Genomic DNA, 26542 nt, shown 5'->3' with positions numbered 1-26542 from the left:
CAGGGTATCTTGGATATAAATTTAAATGGATTGGGTGATATTTGGAGGGAAATATAAGACAGAAGGAATTGATTTTGTTTCTCAGCTTTCTGTTTTTGGTGCTAGATTGATGGTAGGATAGTTATTAAATAGCAAACACTTAAAGAATACTAGATTAGAGGGGGGAGATCATGCGTTAATTTTAGGTATTTTGAGTTTGAGGAGATTTTGTTATATTTAAGCGAAAATAAGTAGTAGAGACATGTAATGGGTCTGGTGCTCAATGGAAAAGTATTGACTAGAGATATAAATTTGGGAGTCAGTTGCTGGGTAGCTGATAATTGAAATCAAGCACATTGTGACATTGTCTAGAGAGACAATTTTGGATAGGAAGAGAAAGGGGCCTAGAATCAAGCCCCAAGAAATACAACATCAAAGGCCAGATAGATGAGGATAAACCAAAGGAAGCAGGGAGATGATAGGATGACTGAACACAAAGGAAGAATGTATTTTAAGGAAGAACTCATCAATAATAACTGAAAAAGCTTTTGCTCACATATGTGGCCAATCCTCAGTAAGATCTGTTTCAGTGAAATGATGGCAGCCGAAGCCATGTTGGAATAGGCTGAGGAGTGAATAAAAAGAAGAGGATATGGATATAGTAAAATAGACAGTTTTGTAAAACTGGAAAAGTTACTTGTGTTATTATGTCAGTAGCAGCCAAACATGGAATAAAAATCCAGCTACTTAATTGTATGTTATGTATAGAAAAAAGGCATGGAAATACACAAAAACGTTAATAGTATTTGGTTCAAGATAGAGGAAGTGTTTATGATTTAAACTTTGTTTTTTAGTTTTTCTACTTTTTAAACTAAGCAAATATTTTGTAATAGATAATAAAATATGGATTATTGGCCGGGCGCGTTGACTCATGCCTGTAATCCCAGCACTTTGGGAGGCCGAGGCGGGCGGATTGCCTGACGCTGGGAGTTTGAGACCAGCCTGGCACCAGCCTGGCCAGCATGGTGAAACCCTGTCTCTACTAAAAATAGAAAAATTAGCTGGGCATGGTGGCAGACGCCTGTAATCTCAGCTTCTCGGGAAGCTGAGGCAGGAGAATCACTTGAACCCGGGAGGCGGAGGTTGCAGTGAGCCTAGATCGTGCCATTGCATTCCAGCCTGGGCAACAGAGTGAGACACCATTTCAAAAAAATATATATATATGGATTATTTATTTGTCAAAAGTCTAGTTAAGAGATAGAATGCATCTAGTTACTTGAACAGAGAAAATTTAATATGAAGTTTAATTAGGTATAAAGTTGTTAACTAGGTAAATGCTAGATTAAAAAGAATATAGGAATCACAGAGGTGGCTCCTACAGGAAGCAAACAGGGTTGACATAAGATGGGGAAGAGGTTTTAATTAGTAAAACTTAGAAACTTTAAGAGGAAGGAGTATCCAAAGCTGAAACTCAGACCTCTGATGAGAGTGGGCTAGCAGGTTATTGCTGGTGCTGATGTCTTTGGGGTGGGTGATAGTTACTGATGTCTTTGAGGGTGATAAAGCTGGTTCTAAGAGTATTGGAGAAACTTCCAAATGAATCCAGCTGCTGCTATAGGAAGAGACTCCCCTTGCTGATGTGAAGTCTTAGAAAAGCAATCCAACATTGGGGCCTGAGCATATCTCTCCCTGCACATTTGTGCCAGATGTACCAGGAATGCAAGTCCCTGACTGCTCTTTACCCGTATAATCACAATTGTGCTTGTAGGGATGAGGTAATGTCTTACCCTGGATAAACAGGCTTACTTTCACTTACTATAGAAGAGATACCGCAAGCTGAATGTTCTCCTATAATGTAACCCACTGTGTGTACAGGCATTCATCATGGGCCCTGTGCATCATCCCAGTGCAATAGGGATGGAGGTGGGGCATATACAGTGAATGCAAATGAACTTGAAGCTTTGGCTGCTACTTTACTATAAATAATAAAGTCTTTTAACTCTGACCCAGGAGTCTTGTGTCTTCTGCCAACATTTATGAAATTGTGGCAGGCTGACTTACTAGCTTGCAAGTATAGTAAAATCTTAGATTTCATTGTGAGTTTTAAAATTATTATTTGCAGGTTCCTTTTAAGAGGGAAGTGTGTGTGAATATGTTTCTATCTCTGTGTGTGACCTCCACTTGGTCCTGAGGGACAGCCATCTAGCCTTTTAAGGGTACACGTGCTCACGGTGATACTGAAAAATTTATCCAGAATGCAGTATAGAGAGTGAAAGAGGGAAAATAAGCAAAAGAGTTGAGAGATGAAAGTACATTGAGAGGTTTCAGAGAATATTTGGTAGAAGTCTCAGATGAGTTTAATGGAACAAATAATATGTGAAAAGATAATCAAGAACAAAGAAGAAATATTAAAAGCTACCAAAGAGAAAGGGCTGATTACTTAAAAAAGAATGACAGCTGACAGTAGAGTTATCAGTAGCAATTTATGTCAGAAGATTTTAGAGTAGTATCTTTAAACTGCTGAGATAAAATAGCTACCAACCCAGAATTTTATATTAGACAAACTGTCATTCAAGAGGGAAGATACAAGATAAAAGACAAAAAGGTATACACATCAATTAATAGAATATTTTTGAGGAATTTATTAACTATAAAAATTAAGATTAGATAATGCAAGGTGTAGGAGTGTGTGTATGCATGTGTGTGCACGTGTGTGTGTGTGTGTGTGTGTGTGTGTGTGTGCGTGGTCAAGAACATGGACTCTAGAGCTGGACTGCCTGGGTTTAAATTCAGACTAACTGCTTAACTACCTGTCTGACCTTGGGAAATACACTACTTACTCATTTTATGTCAGTTTTTCTACTCTGTGAAATGGGGGCAAAATTAATACTTATCTCACTAGCTTGTTGTGAGGATTATGAGTTAATATGTTTGTCATCATCATCATCATCATCATCATCATCATCCCAACATTTTTGTAGAACATATTAAAAAGTCCTTAAAGCCCTTGCCTGTTAGTATCACATATTAGGGGGATAGAGTTGGTATGGAAATGGGAGGAGATAATTTGTTTATTTTAAATCTCTGCGCCTTTTGTCTTAATTTATTTAATACTTGTTGAGCATCTGCTATATGCTAGGCACTGTTTTAAGCATTGAGAACAAACAGATTTAAAACAAAGAAATTCTTGTACCCCTATGTCTTATGTTTTACTGTGGGGGAAATAGGGAATAAATAAGATAGATGTGTGAGAGAGTGTGTATGTATACACTTATACAGTCATGTACCACATAACTGTGTTTCAGTCAACAATGGATATGATGGTGGTTCCATGAAATTATAATGGAACTGCAAAATTCTTATTTCCTAGGGGTATTTTAATGATCTTAACCCTGTGTAGGCCTAGGCTAATGTTTGTGTTTGTGTCTTAGTTTTTAACAAAAAAGTTTAAAAAGTAAAAAAATAATTTTTTAAATAGAAAGTGGCTTATAGAATCAGGATATAAAGAAAGAAAATATTTTTGTACAGCTGTAAAATATATTTGTGTTTTTGAGCTAAGTGTTACTATAAAAGAGTCAGAGTTAAAAACCAAAAAGTTTATATAGTAAGGTTATAGTAAGCCAAAGTTAATTTATTATTTTGAAGGATAATTGTAAAAAATAAATTAGTGTAGCCTAAGTGTACAGTGTTTAAATCTACAGTAGTGTTCAGTAATGTCCTAGGTCTTCATATTCACTCACCACTCATCCTCTGACTCGCCAGAGGATTTCCAGTCCTGCAGGTTTTGTTCATGGTCAGTGTCCTGTACAGATACACCATTTTTAATCTTGTATTCTGTATTTTTACTGTACTTTTTCTATGTTTAGGTAAACAAATACTTACCATTGTGTTAAAATTACCTACAACATTCGGTAAAGTAATGTGCTATATAGGTTTGTAGTATAGGAGTCATAGGCTGTACCATATAACCTAGGTGTGTGGTAGGCCTTACCATCTAGGTTTGTGTAAGTATACCCTATGATGTTTGCACAATGACAAAATTACCTAATGATGCATTTCTCAGCATATATCTCTGTCATTATACATGATGGAACATACACTGTTAGCAATAAGCCCCCAAGGAGAAAAAGGAAGCGGGATGGGGCATAAAGGATTTTACATTTCAAATAGGATGGTTAGGGAGTCCATGAAAAGGTAACATTTGTGTGAAGACCTGAAGGAGATTAGCAGGTGAGGCTATTTTTTTTAAGAACCTTTAATAGGCCTAGCAAATGAAAAGATGGTGAAATGAAAACATACCTGGCATCCTTAGAGGACAACAAAAGAGGTGAGTGGAGCTGATGTAGAGTGTGTGAGGGACAGAGTGAATGAAGGAGAGTGCATGAAGGAGGGGGTGAAGCCATAGAAGGTTATGGGGATACATCTTTGATATAGGTATATACCCTTGTTAAGTTCTGTGGCTTTTGCTCTGAGTGAGATAGGGAGCCATTTGAGGGTTCTAAACTGTTGACTTCTTTTTTTTTTTTTTTTTTTTTTTTTTTTTGAAGCGGAGTCTCGCTCTGTCGCCCGGACTGGAGTGCAGTGGCCGGATCTCAGCTCACTGCAAGCTCCGCCTCCCGGGTTTACGCCATTCTCCTGCCTCAGCCTCCCGAGTAGCTGGGACTACAGGCGCCCGCCACCTCGCCCGGCTAGTTTTTGTATTGTTAGTAGAGACGGGGTTTCACTGTGTTAGCCAGGATGGTCTCGATCTCCTGACCTCGTGATCCGCCCGTCTCGGCCTCCCAAAGTGCTGGGATTACAGGCTTGAGCCACCGCGCCCGGCCTAAACTGTTGACTTCTATTTAACACTCCCACATTGACTGCTTGATTGAGAATAGGCTGCAAAAATATTATCATGGTAACTTAAGTACTGTAATAAATAAAACAAGCATAAGAAGCATATATAGATCCTAATGCCACTTCCCTCCTCAAGAATCTACAGTGGTTCTGTGTTACCTATTGTGTTGTCTTAGCTTTTTTCTTTTTCTTTTTTTTTTTTGGAGACAGTCTCGCTCTGTTGCCCAGGCTGGAGTGCAGTGGTGTGATCTCGGTTCACTGCAACCTCTGCCTCCCGGCTTCAAGTGATTCTCTGGCCTCAGCCTCCTGAGTAGCTGGGACTATAAGCGCGCACCACCACACCTGGCTAATTTTTTGTGTTTTTAGTGGAGATGGGGTTTCACCATATTGGCCAGGCTAGCCTCAAACCTCGGGCCTCAAGTGATCCACCCACCTTTGCCTCCCAAAGTGCTGGGATGATAGGGGTGAGCCACTACTCCCAGCCTGACTTTCATTACTTATACTTTAAAGCTCTTCGTAATATTGCTACATTGTGTCTGTTAAATTTTATTTCTTCCAGTTCTTCTGGACCTAGGGTCAATTCTTCTGATCCTAATTCTTCAAAACCTAGGACTGATTTTAGTGTAGTTCCATTACTTATAATTTATTCTGATAAAAATAACTGGAAGGTTTTACATTTTACATACAATCAATACATGAAAGTTTTTTTCTATGAATGAAATGTTTGGAAGTCTTCTTTTAAGTACTTTTGAGACTCTTGAACCTGTGAATAATTTATTTACTTTCATCATTTTATCAGTCAAGAGTCCTAGTTTCAGGAACCAGAATCCATTTTAGCTAGTGATTTATTGGAGGGTACTGATAGCTGACAATCTTTGGGAAAGTTAGGAAATCAGATACTTTTGTTACACACTTGGATCCCTGCAGCCAGGAGAAATGCTTAAGCATAGGATGTAGCTGATGAGTACCAGTTTTATTGTCTTCATTACCCCTATAGTATCTGTGAAGCCAGAGACCAGTCACTAGAACTTCTATTAGAATTACCACAGAAGAATCAAATACCTCCACCACAGTGCTTCCAAGACAAGCAGCCTCCCATCATGTGACCACTGCTTCAGTGTGCTCACTTGTTCCTTCTAAATGTCACATACTTGTTTATACTTGGCAGTGCCTTGGTCATTCTAGCCCCTTAGCTGGAGTGGAGTCTGGCAAATGTTATGTATAACTTTCCATTCTCTGTAATACATGAAGGTATGCTTGAAAGAGGATTTGAATGGGTTTTGAGTATCTGTTACATTCATAATAAAAGAAATGAGTTAATATCCTTTTTCTACCATTGGATGGGTAGTAGTCAACAGTTTGATAACTTTTGTATTAACGAAGATATCATGAAAGAGCCACTCATAAATTGCTGGTAGAAATGTAAATTAGTAAAACGTATACGGAGGGCAAATTGGTAGTAACTTACCAAAATTTCAAATGCTTATACTGACTGAGACAACAAATTCACTTCTGGAATTTATCTTAGATAGCCGTATGCTGTAGAAACAAATGTCCATTAATAGAGGACTGAGTAAATAAATTACAGTATATCCATAAAAGAGGAAATTCTGCAACCACCAAAGAGAATGAGATGGTAGCCATTTGTAGGCTGCTTTGGAAAGCTCTCCAAGATACAAAACAATAAGTTAAAGAAGCAAGTTCAGAATGTGTGATATTCTGTGTTAGAGAGAGACAGAGACTCTGAGTGTGTGTAAATTGCAACAGAATTTCTGTTTTTGTAAGGGTTTGGGAATGAGGATTTTATGTGACATGACCAGGAACCACGTATACCATGAAACTGATTTGGCACAAAATACAAAGAAGCTAATAGGTGGTTGCATTGTAAAAGGAATTGTGTGGCTGAGGGACAGAACTGAAAAAGAGACTTAATTTTTTACTTTTGATACTGTTTGGATTTTGTATTATTTGCCTGCATTACATACTGAAAACTAATTTGCTATTGCTGTTGCCTACCAAAATATTTTTCTGAAAATAGGGAAGATAAGTCTAAAATATATTGTTAAAGAGTTTATATATTTGTGAATAAATTAAGATTTATATACTATGTAAGGGATTTTTTTCTCAATGACATCAGGGTGTTGTTTTCTTTTAGACCTGTCTACTATAACTGTTTATATGTTAATTGCTATTAGTGACACAATATTTTTAGCTGAAAATTAGACAATATATTATTGGTTTATTCTGGGAGTGAATTGAGCATGCTTTCTATTGAGAAAAAGTTTATATTTGTAGGTCATTTTATCACTTTTAATTTTGTATGTAGAAAAGATGTGATACAAAAATGTGTGATTAACAAATATGTAGTATTAATATTAGTTCCTAGATAAGAAAGTTGATTCCTTTGACTTCATGGTAAACAGAAGCAATACCGTTTGCTATATAAGGTAACTTGTCTTTACTAGCATGTAAATGTTAATAAAGAGAGAACTGATTTTACATTTGCTTTTCCTAATTCATGAGATGGATATGAGAACATTATTACAACTTTGACTTTAAATTATAATGTTTTTCTTTGGAGTTTTGATGTTAAAGTAGATATTGAAGGAAATGGTAAATTGTAGATGTGTGAGTATATCTAATTAAAAGTTCTGCTGAGGCAGAACTTTGTCTTGTTGAGGGAACTTTGGAACATCTTAATGAGGGACAGAGTGAATGCAGGTGAGTACATGAAGGAGAGAGTAATGGGGATACGTTACCTCTATGATATTTCCTTATCTACTTGTATGTATTTCTCTCTAATGTTTTCTATCCCCAGTAATGTTGGTATGCTTTGTTATAATATAATCTCAACTCAAAATTTTGATTCATTCCAGATCTTCAACTACTTATTATATTATTAGTAGAATCTAATAATACTTTTATCAAAAGTATTTGGCTGCAGTAAAAAGATGGAATTTTAAGTAACCAATCAATTTGCAGACCATTTGAGAGGGGATAGACTTGACGCATATAGGACAATGTGCTACTTTTCCTAACAGAACATTATGACCCAGTCACAGTTTGGAATCTTTAAGTGAGTGGTCTCTAAAATTAAGTACACACACTTATGTGTTGGGATATACTAAGAAAATAGTAGAAATTTTACTATATACATCTTGATAATACTACATGCTAAGAAAATAGTAGAAATTTTACTATCTATATGATTTTAAAAGTTTGGAAACCACTGATATTTAGGCAATTAATTTTGGATATCAAAAAAGCAGCAATTGGGACTGACAAATGAAGCATTTATAACTCTCAAAATAAACTTAGCATGTGAACTCAAATGTTTTCTTTCCTTTTTTTAAATAATATGATAAAACCTTGATGGAAAATTTTGAGACATAACATATTCAGAGTAACTTAAGGGCATTTATGCAAATTAAGTTACCTCTTTTGCTTATATTTTGAACTAAACCTGTTTACCTTGGATGAAAAATCCATAGCCTAATGTTTCTTCTTAAATTTTTTGCCAGCTGAAAATAGACTATCAACACCAAAACTATGTCCTTCCTTTTCAATTAATTGTAGTTTCAGGCCTTTGCATGGTTAGCTTTCCTTAGTATCCAGTTTGCAAACATAGTCTCTGATTGCCAGATGCTGCATGGTACCAATGAGATGCTTTTTCCCACCCTGTACTCCCGTGTACCCAGTACTTTGTGCTATGTATACTATGAGAGAGAGAGAGCACAATAAGTAAATGCCTCCTAATGGCTATCATTTATGAATATTCATGTTTTAAATCTCAGATATTCAAGATTAAAGCAGTGCAATTGGCTGAGAAACTCCTTCCTGCCTTTAACACACCTACTGGGATTCCTTGGGCAATGGTGAATTTGAAAAGGTAACTCTATATGGGTATTCTTATTCTGGAAGAATTGTTTTGACCTTTTTAGTCTTAGAAATTTCTAATGAGTCACCCCCACATTTTTTAAAGACTTATATTGTTTTTCTCTCTATATATAATCTTTATTTTCTTCTGTGTATATGCATAAATGTGTTTCTTTAAAACATTTTCTGATTTTTAAAATATGTCCTTTACTTTGAAACAGGTTAGCTGTCTTCACTTCATTGCAGTTTTTACCACTTGTTTCTCTAAGTCTAGATTTTTCTTCCTCACCTGTGTGGTATACAGTATTTGTTTCTTTTATTTGCTTATTCGTTTCCATTTAGTGCTAGAATAGGGTCAAAGTACATTCCCCCTGTTTTTCTTTTTATATACCACTTGCTGATCTTCTAAGTGAAAATAGAAAATAATATACCTAGAAATGAGGGCTTCCTATTGCTGAATATCATATTAAAGATAAAGAAAGACATAATTCATGATGTTGACTGCGGGGTTTTTATTATAGCATCTATGCTATTGAAGTTCAAAGTGAACTCTTAAGCATCATTCTTTATAATCTGTTTTATTCTAATTGAAAACATTGGTTTTTTACATAGAAATAGATGAAATGTTTTCTTTGGACAACTTTATATTTATGTAAAGATATACAATTAACATTTGAATAATGTCAACATATTTGAACTTGCGTTTAAGTAATTTATGCTGACTGAAATTTGTTCTGTTCATTTTTTCTCCTAGTAAAATTTATTCATCATAATGTTGGAATTTGGAAATTACCTAAAAATTTGATTGTTGTTCTCCTTGCCTTCAGACCCTTTAGAATAAAAGTTAGGAACGTTTATTTTTCTAGAGATGTGAATCTATGACATTATTTTTAAAAATGACTCGATTTTAGTAAAATGTTTCTAATTGAAGAACTTTGAGTTTAGATTTACATTGAGATGTCAGCAGCATTTAATACTGAACATTAAATCTAACTTTACTATCTCTGATTTCATGCACTATATATAGTGCAGATTACCTCCTTGGTGAGGAAAAAGCTGGTTGGAGTTCCAGAGCAAGCTCCATGGAAGGATATGGCCAAGTGATGTTGTGTATACACTTGTTCTCTTTCCTTAGTTTTGTTGCAGATTTTGTGATATTTCCTTCAGGATCATTGTCAGAATCAGACATTATTATCTACTTAGATAATAATTAAAACTTAATTCCAGTAGGAAGACAGACTGTGGAGGTTCTTTTGTTTGTCTACATAGAGGAAAAGAACTTGAAAATCAAGATTAAATTGCAGAACTTCTAATTTAAGATTGAGATTAAAGTAAAAAGGTTTCCAAGGACCATGCTGTGAGCTTTTTATAAGATAAATTTTAATTTAATTCCTTTGGTATATAAACAAATACATAATTTTACTTGAGTTTTTATATCATGAATGTAATTATTTACCTATTTAAAATTTTTTAAATAAATTTTTTGCAGAGAAGGGATCTTATTTTGTTGCCTAGGCGGATCTCAAATTCCTGGCTCAAGCGATTCTCCTACCTCCCAAAGTGCTGTGATTATAGGTGTGAGCCACTGCACCTAGCATTATTTACCTGTTTTTTAAAGTTTTTTTTTTTTTGGCTGGGGTCTACGCATTTCCCACACATAGGCCTTCCATCAGTCTTAATAGTCTATCGTATTTATCTTCTACAGTATGATACAGCAGACAGAAATAAAAGCAGAGCTTTTTTTGTAATCTTTGTTTTATCACTTTAGTGGCTTGCTTTTCTGCTTATCTTTCTCACTCAGTAATACTCCATGGAAACATGATTCCAAGTTACTCAATAAAGATCTAAATAAATCTTTGTGATGAATACCGAGTGAGAAATGGGATAGTTATACTATAATTTATTCATTAATTTTCATATCAGTGGTATTTGTTTCCATTATTTTCCTACCACAAACATTGCTACAATAGCATCCTGTTATACATGTCCTTATGTAGCAGGAATTTTATTTCTTGGACAGTGGTTCTCAAGAACACGATTGCTATATCAAAGAGCATGTGCCTTTTTTTTGTTTGTTTTTCCTTTATCTGTGGGACAGATTTCCAGATGTAGGATTCCTGGATAAAAGGGATATGTATTTTAAAATTTAATAGATATGGCCAAAATGTGTTCCAGAAAGGCTGTAGTACATTTCCACCAACAATATGTGAGAGTCTTTAAATGTCTGCAGGTATAAATTCTTTTTAATTTTTGACACAGTGGTTGCTATAAAATATTCATTGTTTGTATTTTTTGAACATCCTTTTCATAAATCTATTGGACATGTAGATTTGCTTTTTTGTGAATTGTCTATTCCTGAGTCTTGCTTGAGTTCTTTCTTTGTCTTTTTCTAATTAATTTATAAGGTGTTTTGTAGATCATAGAATTCTTTTCTCTCTACTCGTCTGTTGGTCTATCTTTATAATAATTTATGATTAATAAGTTTTAAACTTTTATATATTCAAATATATCTTTTATAACTTTTAGTTTACAGTATTGGTTGAAAAAATTGTCTCCATCTATATTTTTTACATTCTTCGAGATTTCCATAAAAGCTTTGAAATATTGCTTTTCTAAAAAAATTGAAATATGGCATTAGTTGTGGCGTTTTCATCAGTTACATCAATTTCCTTTATAAGATTGAAGAAATTTCCTTTTATTCCTATTTCACTGAGATGTTGTTGTTGTTGTTTTGTCATGAATGGATATTAAATGTTGCCAGATACTTTTTTTTCCATCTATGGAGATAATCATAAGGTGTTTCACCTTTATTCTTTTAATATGGTAAATTACTTGTAAGATTTTCAAATGTTAAATCAACCTTGAATTTCTTAGATATTCCTTGGCCAAAATGTATCCTTTTAATATTTTGCTGTATTTTATTTCCTAATACCTTTTGAAATTATATGATGGATATTGGTAGGAATTTTATTTTTGGAATGCCTTTGTCAAATTTTGGTGTGAGTTACCCTCTTTAAATGAGGTATTATTAAATTATTAAAATCGTTTTTTTCAGAAGTAATTCGTGGAGTGCTGTAGTTACTTCTTTCTTAACTCTTTGATAGATAGACCTAAGTGCAACTACCTGGGCCAGAAATTTTCTTTGTTGGAAAGTTTTTAATCACAAAATTTGTGTGTGTGTGTGTTTGGAGGGGGCTGGTTTGGAGACAAGGTCTTACTCTTTTGTACAGGCTGGAGTACAATTGCACAATCACAGCTCACTGCAGCCTTGACCTGCTGGGCTTAAGTGATCCCCCCATCTCAACCTCTCTAGTAGCTGAGACTACAGGTGTGTGCCACCACACACAGGTAGTTTTATTTATTTTTGTAGAGATGGGGTCTCACTGTCTTGTTCAGTCTGGTCTCAAACTGCTGAGCTCAAGTGATCCTCCCTCCTTGGCCTCCCAAGGTGCTAGGATTACAGGTGTGAGCCACTGCACGCTGCCCAAATTTTCATGTGTGTGTGTTTGTGTAAATTTATATGTATACGTATATATGAAAATTTATATATACATTTATATAATATATATAAGGTATATATAAACATATATCTTATATTCAGATTTTGTTTTATTTTGTGTCAGTTTTAGTTAAAGAAATTTCTTTATTTCACTTAAATTAGAAAATTTGGTGTAAAGTTGTTCCTGTGTTACTTTCTTTTTTACTTTTCATCTTTGTAGATTCTGTAGCAACAACTACTTTCATTCCTGATTCTAGTAATTTGTATTCTTTCTTTTCTCTTTACTAGTTCACTGAGGCATTTGTCAAATTTGTTAATCATTTCAAAAAAGTACTTCTGTTTTTGTCAGTTTTTACTTGTTTTTGGTTTTATTGATTTCTGGTTTATTTTTATTACTTCCTTCTCTTATTGGAGTTACTTTGCTCTTTTTCTGGCTTCTAACATTGGAACTGTAGGTTGTATCTTTCTACACCGATCTTATACCTTTCTCTCTTTTCCTGCCATAAACTACTGTTTTTCTATAGAGCTATAAATTTCCCTCCAAGGACTGCTTTAGCTACATTCTAGAAATTTTGATATTTTTTTTGTTATTATTCAGTTCAAAATAGTTTCTCATTTTCCTGTAGAACTTTTTCTTTGATGCATTAGTTTTGTTATAATTGTGTGGTTCAATTGCCAAATTTTAGGTGGTTTCTTAGATATCTTATTGTTTTCATTTCTAATTTAATTTCATTGTGGTCATAAAAATTACTCTACAATTTGAATCCTTTCAAATTTATTACAACTTGTTTATAGCTCAGCACGTAGTCTTTCTTGGTAAATACACTTGGTAAGAATGTGTATTCTGCAGTTGTTGGATGTAACATTCCGTATATATCAGTTAGGTTAAGGTGGTTAGTGGTGTTTAGATCATGTATATCTTTCCTGATTTTTTGGTATAATTGTTTTATGCATTCCTGAAATGAAGTGTTAAAATATCCCAAGTATGATTGTGGAATTGTCTGTTCTCTATTTCTGTCAATTTTTTGCTTCATGCATTTTGATGAAGCTTTACTCTCAAGTACTTAGACATTTATTATATGTTTTCCGATGACTTGAGCCTTTTGTTATTCCAGTGTGTCTTCATCTCTGGTAATGCTTTTGTCTTGAAGTTTATCAGATATTAATGTAGCTGCTGTACCTTATGCTTACTGTTTTCATGGTTTATCTTTTTTCCATTTATTTTCAGCTTCACTGTATTAACTATAGTGCTGCTTTTGGAGACAGCATATAGTTTGGATCATAATCCAAATTTTGTTATTCAGTCTGACAATATTGACATTTTACATCATTTAGCAATAAGTCTAGAAAAATATTTTGTATCAACACTTTATATATATTTATCTCATTGTTGTTAAGAGCTTCATAATATAATGCTTAGGAAAATATTGACTTAATTCTGTATTAGTGAACTAATAGATTATTTCTAGATTTTAATACTATCAAAAAATATTGGATGAAGTATCCTGCATATGTTGGAAATGGTGTGTGTGTGTGTGCTTGTGTGTGTGTGTATATATACATGTGTTGGTATGACTTTGGCAGAAATAGTGGATCAAAGAATTATGTACATTTTTTTTTCTGTTGATAGGTACTGTGTTCTAGAGAGGATATGCCAGTTGACATTTCCTTAATAAGTATGTGAGAATGACTCTTACCTAACCTTTTGAAAATATGGTTTACTTTTACTTATCAGATAGGCAAATATAAAATCATGTTTCAATGTTTGTTTTATTAATTTTTGAGTGAGATTGAGTTTATTTTATTCACTCAATGGATAGCCTTTTTATGTCCTTTGTTTTTTATTGGCTATTTTTAAAAAAAATCAGTCCTTAAGATACTTTTGTATATTAGCTAGATTAGTACTTTGTCATGTAAATTGCAAAATTTTTTTTTTTGCTAATAGCATAGTTTGAAGTGGAGTAATGTGATGCCTCCAGCTTTGTTCTTTTTGCCTAGGAATGTCCTGGCTATCTGAGCTCTTTTTTGGTTCCATATGAATTTTAAAATAGTTTTTTCTAATTCTGTGAAGAATGTGAGTGGTTTAATGGAAATAGCATTGAATCTATAAATTGTTTTGGACAGTATGGTCATTTTCACGATATTAATTCTTTCTATCCATAAGCATGGAATGTTTTCCCATCTACTCGTGTCCTCTCTATGAGTTCCTGGAGCAGTAGCTTGTAGTTCTCCTTGAAGAGGCCCTTCACTTCCCTTGTTAGCTGTATTCCTGAATATTTTTTGCGGCAGTTCTGAATGGGAGCTCATTCATGATTTGGCTCTCTGCTTGTCTGAATATGTTTAAAAGAAAACTGAACATGTTTTAAAGAAAGAAAATTCAGATATCCAACAATAAACTTTTATAATATCCGTAATCCAATCCAAAATTACTTTACTTTATGGTATGCAAAGAAGCAGCAGAAAAATGTAGCCAATTATTCTGTAGCCCAGAGAAAAATCTGTTCATAGAAACAGACATGGAAGTAACAGAGGTGATGAAGATAGCCGTAAAGGACTTTAAATAGCTATTGTAAGTGTGCTTGAGGATTTAAAGGCAAATGTGAAGAATGAGAAGAGATTTTAAAAAGGACCAAAGTGGAACTTCTAAAGGTGAGAAATATATGAAATAAAAAATTTACTTGACAAACTTAAAGGCAGATTTGACACTGCATCAGAAAAGATCAGTAAGCTTGAAGACAAAACAATAGAAACCACCTAAACTGAAGCACAGAAAGAGAAATAGAAAGCTAGAGTATGGAGAGAAGCATATCCAGTTACCTATGGGGCAGTGTCAGATGGTTTAACATACCTGTAATGGAGTGATGGGAGTGGCAGATTTGGGAGTGGGAGGAGTGGCTGAAAAACTACAGGCATGAATTATTCTATTGTGCTTCACTTAATTGTTCTTTGCAGATGTTGCTTTTTTCCTTTTTATTTTTATTTTTTAACAAATTGATGATTTGTGTCAACCGTGTGTTGAGCAAGTCTGTCAGTGCCATTTTTCCAACAGCATATATCACATTTTGATAATTGTCACAATAGTTTAAAGCTTTTCATTATTATTATATCTGTTATAGTTACCTGTGATCAGTGATCTTTCTTGTTACTCTAGTAATTATATAGGGCACCATGAACAAGCAGTCATAGATGATGGCAAACTTAATCGCTAAATGTTGTCTCTGCTCTGACTGCTCCACAGATTGCATTCTTCCTTCTCTCTCCTTCTCCTTGGGCTTCCCTACTCCCTGAGACAGAACAATGCCAATAAATAACCTTTCAATGGCCTTGATGTATTCAAGAGACAAGAAGAATAGCATGTCTCTCACTTTAAATTAAAAGTTAGAAATAGGCTGGGTGCAGTGGCTCACACCTGTAATCCCAGCACTTTGGGAGGCTGAGACGTGCAGATTGCTTGAGCCTAGGAGTTCGAGACCAGCCTGAGCAACATAGTGAGACCCTGCCTCTACAAAAAATACAAAAATTAGCTGAGCATGGTGGTGTGTGCCTGTAGTCCCAGTTACTTGAGAAGCCAAGGTGGGAGGATTGCTTGAGCCCAGGAGGCAGAGCTTGCAGTGAGCTGAGATCCTGCCACTGCACTCCAGCCTGGGTGACAGAGCCAGCCCCTGTCTCAAAAGAAAAAAAAAAAAAAGCTAGAAATAATTAAGCTTAGTGAGAAAGTCATGTCAAAAGCTAGGCCTCTGGTGCCAAACAGTCAGCCAAGGTGTGAATGCAAAGGAAGAGTTCTTGAAGGAAATTAACAATGCTACGCCAGTGAAACACATGAATGATGAGAATGTGAAATAGCCATATTGCTGACATGGAGAAAGTTTGAGTGGTCTGTGTAGAAGATGAACCCAGCTATAACATTCTTTTAAGCCAAAGCCTAATGCAGAGCAAGGCCCTAAGTCTTTTCACTTCTGTGAATGCTAAGAGAGGTGAGGAAGCTGCAGGAGAAAAGTTTGAGGCTTAGAGATTGATTCACTAGGTTTAAGGAAGGAATCTGCCTCCAAAATATAAAGGTGACAGGTAAAGCAACAGTACCAATGTCCCAGTAGAGTGGGACATTGCTGAAAAGATGCCTAAAAATGTGGAACAACTTTGGAACTGGGTAACAGGCAGAGGTTGGAGAAGAAGAAGACAGGAAAATGTGAGAAAGTTTGGAAATTCCTTGAGACTTGTTGAATGGCTTTACTTAAAATGCTGATAGTGATATAGACAATAAAGTCCAGGCTGAGGTGGTCTAAGGTGGAAATGAGGAACTTCTTGGGAAACGGAGCAAAGGTGACTCTTGTTATGTTTTAGCAAAGAGACTGGTGGCATTTTGCTCCTGCCCTAGGGATGTGTGGAGCTTTGAACTTGAGAGAGATGATCTAGGGTATCTCGCCAAAGAAATTTCTAAGCAGCAAAGCATTCAAGAGGTGACTTGGGTACTGTTAAAGGCATTCAGTTTTATAAGGGAAGCAGAGCATAGAAGTTCAGAAAAGTTGTAGCCTGACAATGTGATAGGAAAGAAAAGCCCATTTTCTGAGGAGAAATTCAAGTCTGCTGCAGAAATTTGCATAAGTAACAGGGAGCCGAATGTTAATCCCCAAGACAATGGGGAAAATGTCTCCAGGGCATGTCAGAGGTCTTCATGGTAGCCCCACCCATCACAGGCCCAGGGCCTAGAAGGAAAAAGTGGTTTCATGGGCTGGGCCCAGGGTCCCCTTGTGTGCAGCCTAGGGACTTGGTGCCCTGCATCCCAGCCTCTCTAGCTATGGCTGAAAGGGGCCAACCTAAAGCTCGGCCTATGGCTTCAGAGGGTGCAAACCTCAAACTTTGGCAGCTTCCATGTGGTGGTGAGCCTGCCAATGCCCAGAAGTCGAGAATTGGGGTTTGGGAACCTCCACCTAGATTTCAGAGGATGTATGGAAATGCCTGAATGTCCAGGTAGAAGTTTGCTGCAGGGACAGGGCTCTCTCTCTTGGAGAACCTCTGCTAGGGCAGTACTGAAGGGAAATGTGGAATTGGAGCCCCAACACAGAGTACCTGCTGGGGCACCACCTAGTGGAGCTGTGAGAAGAGGGCAACCATCCTCCAGATCCCAAAATGGTGGATCCACCAACAGCTTGCACCATGCATTTGGAAAAGCTGTACTCAATGCCAGCTGGTTCAAGCACCCAGGAGGTTGGGCTATACCCTGCAGAGCCATAGGGGCAGAGCTGCCCAAGGCTGTGTGAATCCTCCTCTTGCATCAGTGTGACCTGAATGTGAGACATGGAGTCAAAGGAGATCATTTTGGAGGTTTAAGACTTGACTGACCTACTGGATTTCAGACTTGCATGGGGCCTGTAGTCCTTTATTTTGGCAGTTTCTCCTATTTGGAATGGCTGTATTTACGTAATACCTGTACACCCATTGTATCTATAAAGTAACTAACTTGATTTTGACTTTACAGGCATGTAGGCAGAGGGGACTTGGCTTGTCTCAGATGGGACTTTGGATGGTGGACTTTTGAGTTAATGCTGAAATAAGACTTTGGGGACTGTTGGGAAGGCATGATTGGTTTTGAAATGTGAGGACATGAGATTTGGAAGGGGCCAGGGGCCGAGCGATACAGTTTGGTTGTGTCCCCACCCAAATCTCATCTTGAATTCCCATGTGTTGTGGGAGGGACTCAGCAGGAGGTAATTGAATCATGCTGTTCTCGTGATAGTGACTAAGTCTCACGAGATCTGATGGTTTTAAAAAGGGGAGTTTCTTTGCACAAGCTCTCTTCTCTTGTCTGCCACCATGTGAGGTGTGCCTTTCACATTCCACCATGATTGTGAGGCCTCCCCTGCCATGTGGAACTGTAAGGCCATTAAACCTCTTTCTTTTGTAAATTGCCCAGTCTCAGGTATGTCTTTATCAGCAGTGTGAAAATGGACTAATGCAGTGTGATGGCGCACACCTGTAGCCCCAGCTACTTGGGAAGCTAAGGTAGGAGGACTGCGTGAGTTCAGGAGGCAGAGCTTGCAATAAGCTGAAATCGTGCCACTGCACTCCAGCCTGGGGGACAGAACCAGATCCTGTTTCAAAAAACAAAACAAAACAAAAAACAAAACCCAGCCAGGCGCAGTGGCTCACACTTGTAATCCCAGCAGTTTGGGAGGCTGAGGAAGGCGGATCACCTGAGGTCAGGAGTTTGAGACCAGCCTGGCCAATGTGGTGAAACCCCATCTCTACTAAAAATACAGAAATTAGCTGGGTGTGGCGATGCATGCCTGTAATCCCTGCTACTTGGGAGGCTGAGGCAGGAGAATTGCTTGAACCTGGGAGACGGAGGTTGCAGTGAGCCAAGATCACGCCACTGCTCTCCAGCCTGGGCGACAAGAGCAAGACTCTGTCTCAAAACAAAAAAGTTGGAAATAATTAAGCTTAGTGACGAAGGCACGTGAAATTTAAGCTTAGTGAAGAAGGCATGCCAAAAACTAGGCCTCTCATGCCAAACAGTCAGCCAGGTTGTGAATGCAAAGGTAGAGTTCTTGAAGGAAATTAACAGTGCTGTGCCAGTGAACACATGAATGATGAGAAAGTGAAATAGCTATATTGCCAACATGGAGGAAGTTTGAGTGGTCTGCATAGAAGATGAAACCAGTTACAACACTCTCTGAAGCCAAAGTCTAACGCAGAGCAAGGCCCTAACTCTCTTCACTTCTCTGAATGCTGAGAGGTGAGGAAACTGCAGAAGAGTTTGAGGTTTACAGAGGTTGGTTCATAAAGTTTAATGAAGGAAGCTGTATCCGTACCATAAAGGTGACACGTGAAGCAGTAAGTGCTGATGGAGAAATTGCAGCAGGTGATCTAGAAGATCTAGCTAAGGTAATTGATGAAGGTGGCTACACTAAACAACAAATTTTCAATGTAGATGAAACAAGTTTCTACTGGAAGACGATGCCATCTCATAGTTAAAGAGAAATCAATGCTTGGCTTTCAAGGACAGGCTGACTCTTGTTGGGGACTAATACAGCTGATGATTTAAAGTTGAAGCTAGTTCTTGTTTACCATTCTGAAAATCCTAGGGCCTTTAAGAATTTTGCTACATCTACTCCCTGTGGGGTCTGTAAGTAGAACAACAAAGTTCAGATGAGAGCACATCCGTTGATGGCAGAGTTTAAGCCCACTGTTGAGACCTACTGCTAAGCAAGAAAGATCTCTTTCAAAATATTACTGCTCATTGACAGTGTACCTGGTCACCCATTTTCTACAGTGAAGATGCCCAAGATTAATGTTGTTTTCATGCTTTCCAACATCCATTCAGCAGCCGATGGGTCAAGGAGTGATTAAGACTCTCAAGTCTTATTATTTAAGGATTGCATTTTGTAAGGCTATAGCTGCCATAGATAGTGATTCCTGCGAGAGATCTCAGCAAAGGAAATGGAAAACCTTCTAGAAAGGAGTCACTATTCTACATGCCATTAAGAACATTTGTGATTCATGAGAGGAAGTCGAAGTATCAAACAGGAGTTTGGAAGAATTTGATTCCAGTCCTCATGGGTGATTTTGAGGGGTTCAAACTGAAGTGGAGGAAGTAACTGTAGATGTGGTGGAAATAGCAAAAGAACTAGAATTAGAAGTGGAGCCTGAAGATGGGACCGAATTATTGTAGTCTTATGATAAGACTTGAACGGATGAGGAGTTGCTTCTTACAGATGAGCAAAGAAAGTGGTCTTGAGATAGAATCTACTCTTGGTGAAGATGCTGTGAAACATTGTCAAAATGACAATAAGGATTTAGAATACTACGTAAACTTAGTTGATAAAGGAGTGTCAGGATATGAGAGTGGACTCCAAGTTTGAAAGAATTTTTGCTGTGGACAAAATGCTGTCAAACAGCATCACATGCTACAGAGAGATCTTTTGTCTTACACAGAACTGAAACAGGAAGAATCAAATCAATACAGCAGACTTTATTGTTGTCTTCATTTTAAGACATTGACCCAGCCACCCCAGCCTTCAGCAGCCACCACCCTGATGAGTCAGCAACCATCATTATCAAGGCAAGACCCTCCACCAGCAAAAAAGAGTATGACTTGCTGAAAGCCTCAGATGATCATTTGCATTTTTAGCAATAAAGTCTTTTTCAAATTAAGATATGAACATTATTTCGACATAATGCTGTTGCACACTTAAAAGGCTACAGTATAATGTAAATATAACTTGTATATATGCTGGGATATGAAAAAGTTTGTGTGACTCATTTTGTTGCAATATTTGCTTTATGGAAGTAGTCTGTAACCAGGCCCATAATATCTCTGAGATATGCCTGTTTTTAAAGAAGTAATGTCTAGAAATTTATCAGATTTGTTAAACAGCTGTAAATTCACAGATTTCAACATTTGATGGAACCCAGCAGGATAAATATAAAGAAACATGATGCCTGAAAATCTGTGACTAGAAAAAGAAAAGTTTTAAACAGCCAGAGAAGAAAGACATTTACACTGTGGAACCAAAATAGAAATACTTCCTTCTTATCTTAAGTAATACAATCCAGAAAACAATTGAATCATCTTGAAACTGTTGAAAGAAAAAAGTCGATCTTGAATTCTATAGCCACTGAAAGTATTCTTTAAAAACAAAGGTGAAATTAAGACATCTTCAGGCAAATAACATTTATTTATTGCCAACAGACCTGTATTGCTAGAAATTTTAAGGAACTTTCTAATGACACTAGATGGAAAAGCAGATTTACACAAAGAAGGGAAGGGCACTGGAAACAGTAAATATTTGAGTAAATGTAAAATGCTTATTTTTTTCTGTTTTGGTCTTTGTTTAAAGCAAAAATAATAACCTGCATAGTGGAGCCTATAATATACATAGAAAAAAAATTTGTTACCACAGTTACATAGAGGATAGTATAGAAATGTGAAGCCCTTACATTATATGTGAGGTGATATAATACATAAAGGTCTACTGTGGGAAGGTTAATGGTTTATGTTGTAATGCCTAGAGGAGTCATAAAAAAATAAGCCAGTAAAGAAAGTGGAATACTAAAAACTACTCAATCCAAATGAAGGCATGAATGGAGAATGAAACAACTACTGGGAAAAATAGACAATGAAAAGGCAAGATAGTAAACTGAGGTTGGTAGGATGTAAAATGGTAGAGACACTTTGGAAAACAGTTTGACTGTTTTTCAAATATTTATCATATCAACAGGTATATAGATAAATAGTTATCATATTCATGCAATGGAATACCACTTAGCCATAAAAAGAATCTTAACTGCTGAGACACACAGCAATATGGGTGAATCTCAAAGACATGTTGAGTGAAAGAACCAAACACAGGAGCATATACTGTATCATGTTTACATGAAATTTTAGAACATGCAAGACTAATCAGTAGTGAGAGGAAGCAGACTGAGAGTTGTTTGAACTTGGTAGGGAAGTGTGTACGTTGATTGCAAAAGGGATAAGGACATGTTTTGGAAGAATCGACTTGGTTTGTATACCAATCTTTGTTTTCATTTGTCATAACCCCATTGAATGGTGCACCTGAAAGGATGCACTTTTGTATGTAAATTATACGTCAATATATAGTTAAAAAGAAAAATAAACCAGATCCTATGCTTGGCTGAGGGGCTGTGTAGTAACAAAAAATAACATTATGACCTTATAATTGAAGGACAATCTTAACTTTGAAAACATATTTTTAAAAAAGTTTGTAAAAATACAGAATTAAAATTAGAAGACACCAATGAGTATTTAAAATGTAATAGACAACTCAAATTATGCTTATGTAGGCATGCAGTTTTCCAAAAGGATAGATGAGAATGTGTTAACAGATTGCTTTGGGACTGAGAGTGATTGGAAGAGGTAGAGGGCTTAGAGAGATACTTTTTTTTTTTTTTTACTTTATGCTTTTTCAGTGCCATTTAACATTTTAAATTATGAGTGTATTACATATCCCCTCAAATTAAATGAAAATGTAACAAAAATCAGACTTCATTTAAAAATAAAAATTAAAGTTGTTATATTCATCTGCTGTCAAGGAAGTTTTTTACTTAAAAAAATTTTAAAGCATCTGCTATAATAAAAAGGTGAGAAGAAAGCCATTCTTACATTTCAGCTTTACTTGTAGACTAGTGTATTATCTGTCAAAAGCCCTTAAAGCAATTCAACCTTTGTTAATGTACCCGAAGAAATTGGATGTATGGACTAAGGAAGACGTCTACAAAATGTTTATCACAGCGTATTTCACAAAATCATAAGTACAGGTCGAACGTTCAAGAGTAAGGTCATTTGTTAAGCAAATTTGGTAGTCCATGAGGTAAAATAATATGTTGCCACATAAATGATGTCATACATAAAATATTTACATTATATTAAAAATATAAGCCAGATTATGGCATCATATAATGAGAATGACCATACAGTGTATTATTCATAAGAGTACAATTTCAGAATGAATGGGGGAGCTGAAATAATTAAAACTATTTAATTTTCAGAGTATTTAATCACTGACAAATTGGTTTATTTTATTGGGTATCCTGTAAAATAATTCTGCTATAAACCTGTATTCTAAAATGAAATTATTAAAAACATACATTCTTGTGTATTTATCTAAATTTGAAATTATTGGCACTTTCAATTGACTCTTGCATGCTTTTATTAGAGAAGGTATTCTCCCTACAGTTGCTCAGAGCAAATTCTGCTTAATTGCAGGATATTCTCAATTCTAAATTTTTGCATATTAAAACGTTAAATATTTCAGACCAGATATTGTTACAAATGCCATTCTTTTGCTTTCATTCAGAATACCTTCTACAAATCTGAGATATTTTTACGTTGACTTTTATTTGTAATTATTTTAAATAATCTTCCAGTTTAGATGACACAGAATCGTATAACTTCTCAATTTCATTCCATTGAAGTATACAATATAAATAAATCTAATTGAAAATAGGAGCTCCATCAAACCATTATTCCTACAAATGAAGATACTTCAACTTAAGCTTACACATTGAATGGTTTAATTTCTTTAGTTCATTCCTTGCTTTTGTTGGAATGCATTTCAGTATCAGCCTGTTTGCAAGCTTTGTTTCCAGTAACTGCAGTTTCCTGAAAGCTTTACTCCATTCTTTCAATACATTGATTAAATATATTCAGCTGACTTTGAACAAAATGCAAATCAAAATATAGAAGACTCATTATCAGAACAATTTAATATAATTGTAGAATGCTTAGGTTGATTTACTGTCAAGAGTTTACCAAACATTTTTAGAGTCTTTCCTTTTGCTGGTGGTCAGGTAAGAGAAACATCATATGTTTTGCTTGCTTGTTTTTGTTTTTTGGTATTCCTTGCAAATTTTTTGTTACTCAGGTTCTCTGAGTATATATGTAAATTTCAGTATCCAGACCTTTTACTTTGATCAGTTGAAAAAAACAAAACATTTGCATGAAATTATGACCCAGTTATTTTTTGGCAGCTCATCATCATTTTATAGTTGGAATTTTTTTGTCCTCAGCAGCATTGTATCTTGTTCTTAGGAATTTTCTTATTTTTCTGAGTTGCTAGGATATATGTAAGTATCAAGTTTAATATTTTAGATTCTTCCTGTGACACGATGTAAAAAATGTAAAAACCTTGTTTACAATTTAGTATTTTGAAAAGTGTTCCTTTTTGACTTTTGGCTGGAAGTTCTTTTTATAGAGAATGGCAAACTGTTGGACTTCGTAAGTTTTGTTTTTATAGTTGACCACACTGTAATTCATCCACTGTGCTGAAACCTAGTTAATCTTTCTAAATGGTACCTTAAAGTTATTCGTGACTTTCCATCACACTTAACGACTAAAATTTTACTATGGCCTACAAAATTATTACATAGTCCAGATTATACCTTGCTTTTTAACCTCATCCTAAGTCATTCACTTCCGCTTACTTTCTGAACTCTGGCCAAATTAGCCTCCTTCCTTTCCCTCAAGGCCATTACATTTGCTGTTTCCCTTACTGGGAATTCTGTTTTTCCAGATCTTTTAATTACTGGCTCCTCATCATTCAGGTCTCAGCTCAAATCACATCATTTTAGAAACATTTTCTCTGAACATAATATGTAAAGAGCCTTTTTTCTAATTCACTCTCTATCCCTAGTACTCAACATTCTATTTTTCCTTTTTAATTTTCTTCATAGCAACTATTGCTGTTTAAAATGATCTTATTTATTGTAGAAGCAGGAATAGTATATGTCAGGTTCACCACTCTCTCACAGCATAGTAAACACTTGCATTTGTGAAATGAATGTCTCATGTAGTTACTATATCCATATTTATTCTCTGATTCTCACTTCTAGCTATAAAATATCTTAGTGGTATTTGCCTTCCATGTTTTCAGACAATTTAAAAATAGCACCAAACAAGGAACTTTAAGCAAGGTTGTGATATGTTCTTACATTTATTTTAATGTTTTCTAAACACAAATAAAATATAAGATGTGGAATTGACAGAATACAAGTGAAGATAAGATGAGAAAAAATATGTATAAATATATATATTTTTTGAGACGGAGTTTCGCTCTTCTTGCCCAAGCTAGAGTGCAATGGCGCAATCTCAGCTCATGGCAACCTCCGCCTTCCGGGTTCAAACGATTCTCCTGCTTCAGCCTCCCGAGTAGCTGTGATTATAGGCGCCTGCCACCATGCCCAGCTAATTTTTTTGTATTTTTGGTAGAAATGGGGTTTCACTCTGTTAGTCAGGCTGGTCTTGAAACCAGGTGATCTGCCTGCCTCGGCCTCCCAAAGTGCTGAGATTACTGGCGTGAGCCACCCCACCTGGCAAAAATATTTATACTTCTCCCTTTAGATCCTAGAGAATGGTCTAGAGTTCTTGTAGGAATAATCTAGGAACTCTGCTGCTTGAACAATCTAGACTTCCAGTTCCAACCATGAAATACCTTTTATCAGACTACCCTCCTACCAAAAGCAGTCATGAAAGCTAGACCAAATATGTAAAACCAAATGATTTGAAGACACTGAAATGCAATTAACTCAGGTAGAACTTGAGGGGCTATGATCCTAAGGTCATCGCCATGTAAACATTGGCTTTTTCCCTGAGGATATGTTCTAAATCATGTTCAGAGCAATAGAGGCCATATCTAAAGTGGCAGTCATTTCGGGCAGAGGAGACAATGGTCAGGCCCTGGAGCTGCTAAAGTAACTGAAACATGAGGACAAAATCTCATATGGGAAGAAATTGCAGAGGAAAAGCCCAAAATTTATGGACACATTTCCCTCAAGTCATTGGTGATTCTATAACCACATATATAGGGCAAACAAGACTCAAAGAAACCCAGCAGAAAATAGCAGAAGGAAATTAAAGGGCTAAGGAGAAAATGTAACAGCCACATGATAGTGGGGAAACAGGTTAGGCTGCTTAGGTGCCCTTGGTAAATACTCCTGGCTTCCAACTGAAATTCCCAGGTCCATTTCTGGAAGTTGGGGTAAAAACAGAAATGGACTGTCTTTAACAAAGCCTAAAACACAATATAGTCTGCATTTACTCAGTCTGTGTTTAGAAGAAATTTAACCTTTTTAGAAGATAATGTAATTCAAAGCCTCTACAATTTTTCATTTATGTAGTCTGGCTTCAAATAAAAAATTACTGAACAGGTTAAAAAAAGAAAATGCAAGAGCATATTCTAGAGATTATATCTGCACAAATGAAATGTTTATGAGATTATTCACTGAAAAATGTTCATGATAACAAAATATTGGAAATAGCCCAAGGGACCATCATTAGGGAATTTATTAGACAAATTATGTATGTTTATATAATATATTAATTTTCACACAGACACTATCATCATTTGGTGCAAACCAGTTCTTTATTGTATGATACTGTCCCAATCATTTGCTACAGGGCAGTTTATAAATTTGGACCTGGCACAATAAGTGGAGGTTGCACATTAAAGTTTTGAGACAACTCAAAATGCTCCCACACATTTTCATGTGCCTCTAGGGTGGGGCATTCCACTTGAGAATCATTAATATTATGGAATTCCGTACAACTGTAAAAAAAAAAAAACAAACTGAGAAAACGGTTTGTGAACTGATACGGAAAGACCACCAACTTGCTATGTTTTGTTTAAGAAAGGAGGACAGTGAGAATATATATTTGGATTGCCTATATTTGCATAAAACATTCTGTAGTAATACGTAAGAAAGGAATGAAAGTGATTTTCTTTGGGTCCTGGTGAGGTGAATGGAGATGAGAATGGGTGAAATATGTTTACTGGATTTTAAAAATACTGTTTTAATTTTTAGAACATGGATTTATTACCTATTTAAATTTTTATT

At 35.9% G+C, this 26542-nt stretch overlaps 1 protein-coding gene across 9 annotated transcripts in view; it reads left to right on the top strand.

Moving 5' to 3' along the window:
• The window catches only part of MAN1A2 (mannosidase alpha class 1A member 2), a 175889-nt gene that overhangs the window by 65751 nt on the left and 83596 nt on the right, over window positions 1-26542 (top strand). For all 9 annotated transcript variants that reach the window (XM_033199475.1, XM_033199482.1, XM_033199481.1 and 6 more), the window contains one exon: window positions 8610-8704. In XM_033199475.1, the coding sequence (XP_033055366.1) occupies window positions 8610-8704 (95 nt within the window). The remainder of the gene's footprint in view (window positions 1-8609; window positions 8705-26542) is intronic.

This window comes from Trachypithecus francoisi, unplaced genomic scaffold (genome assembly GCF_009764315.1).
Source record: "Trachypithecus francoisi isolate TF-2019V2 unplaced genomic scaffold, Tfra_2.0 Lachesis_group5, whole genome shotgun sequence".
NCBI classification, from domain to species: Eukaryota; Metazoa; Chordata; class Mammalia; order Primates; family Cercopithecidae; genus Trachypithecus; species Trachypithecus francoisi.
This window is presented reverse-complemented; position numbering and strand designations above follow the sequence as displayed.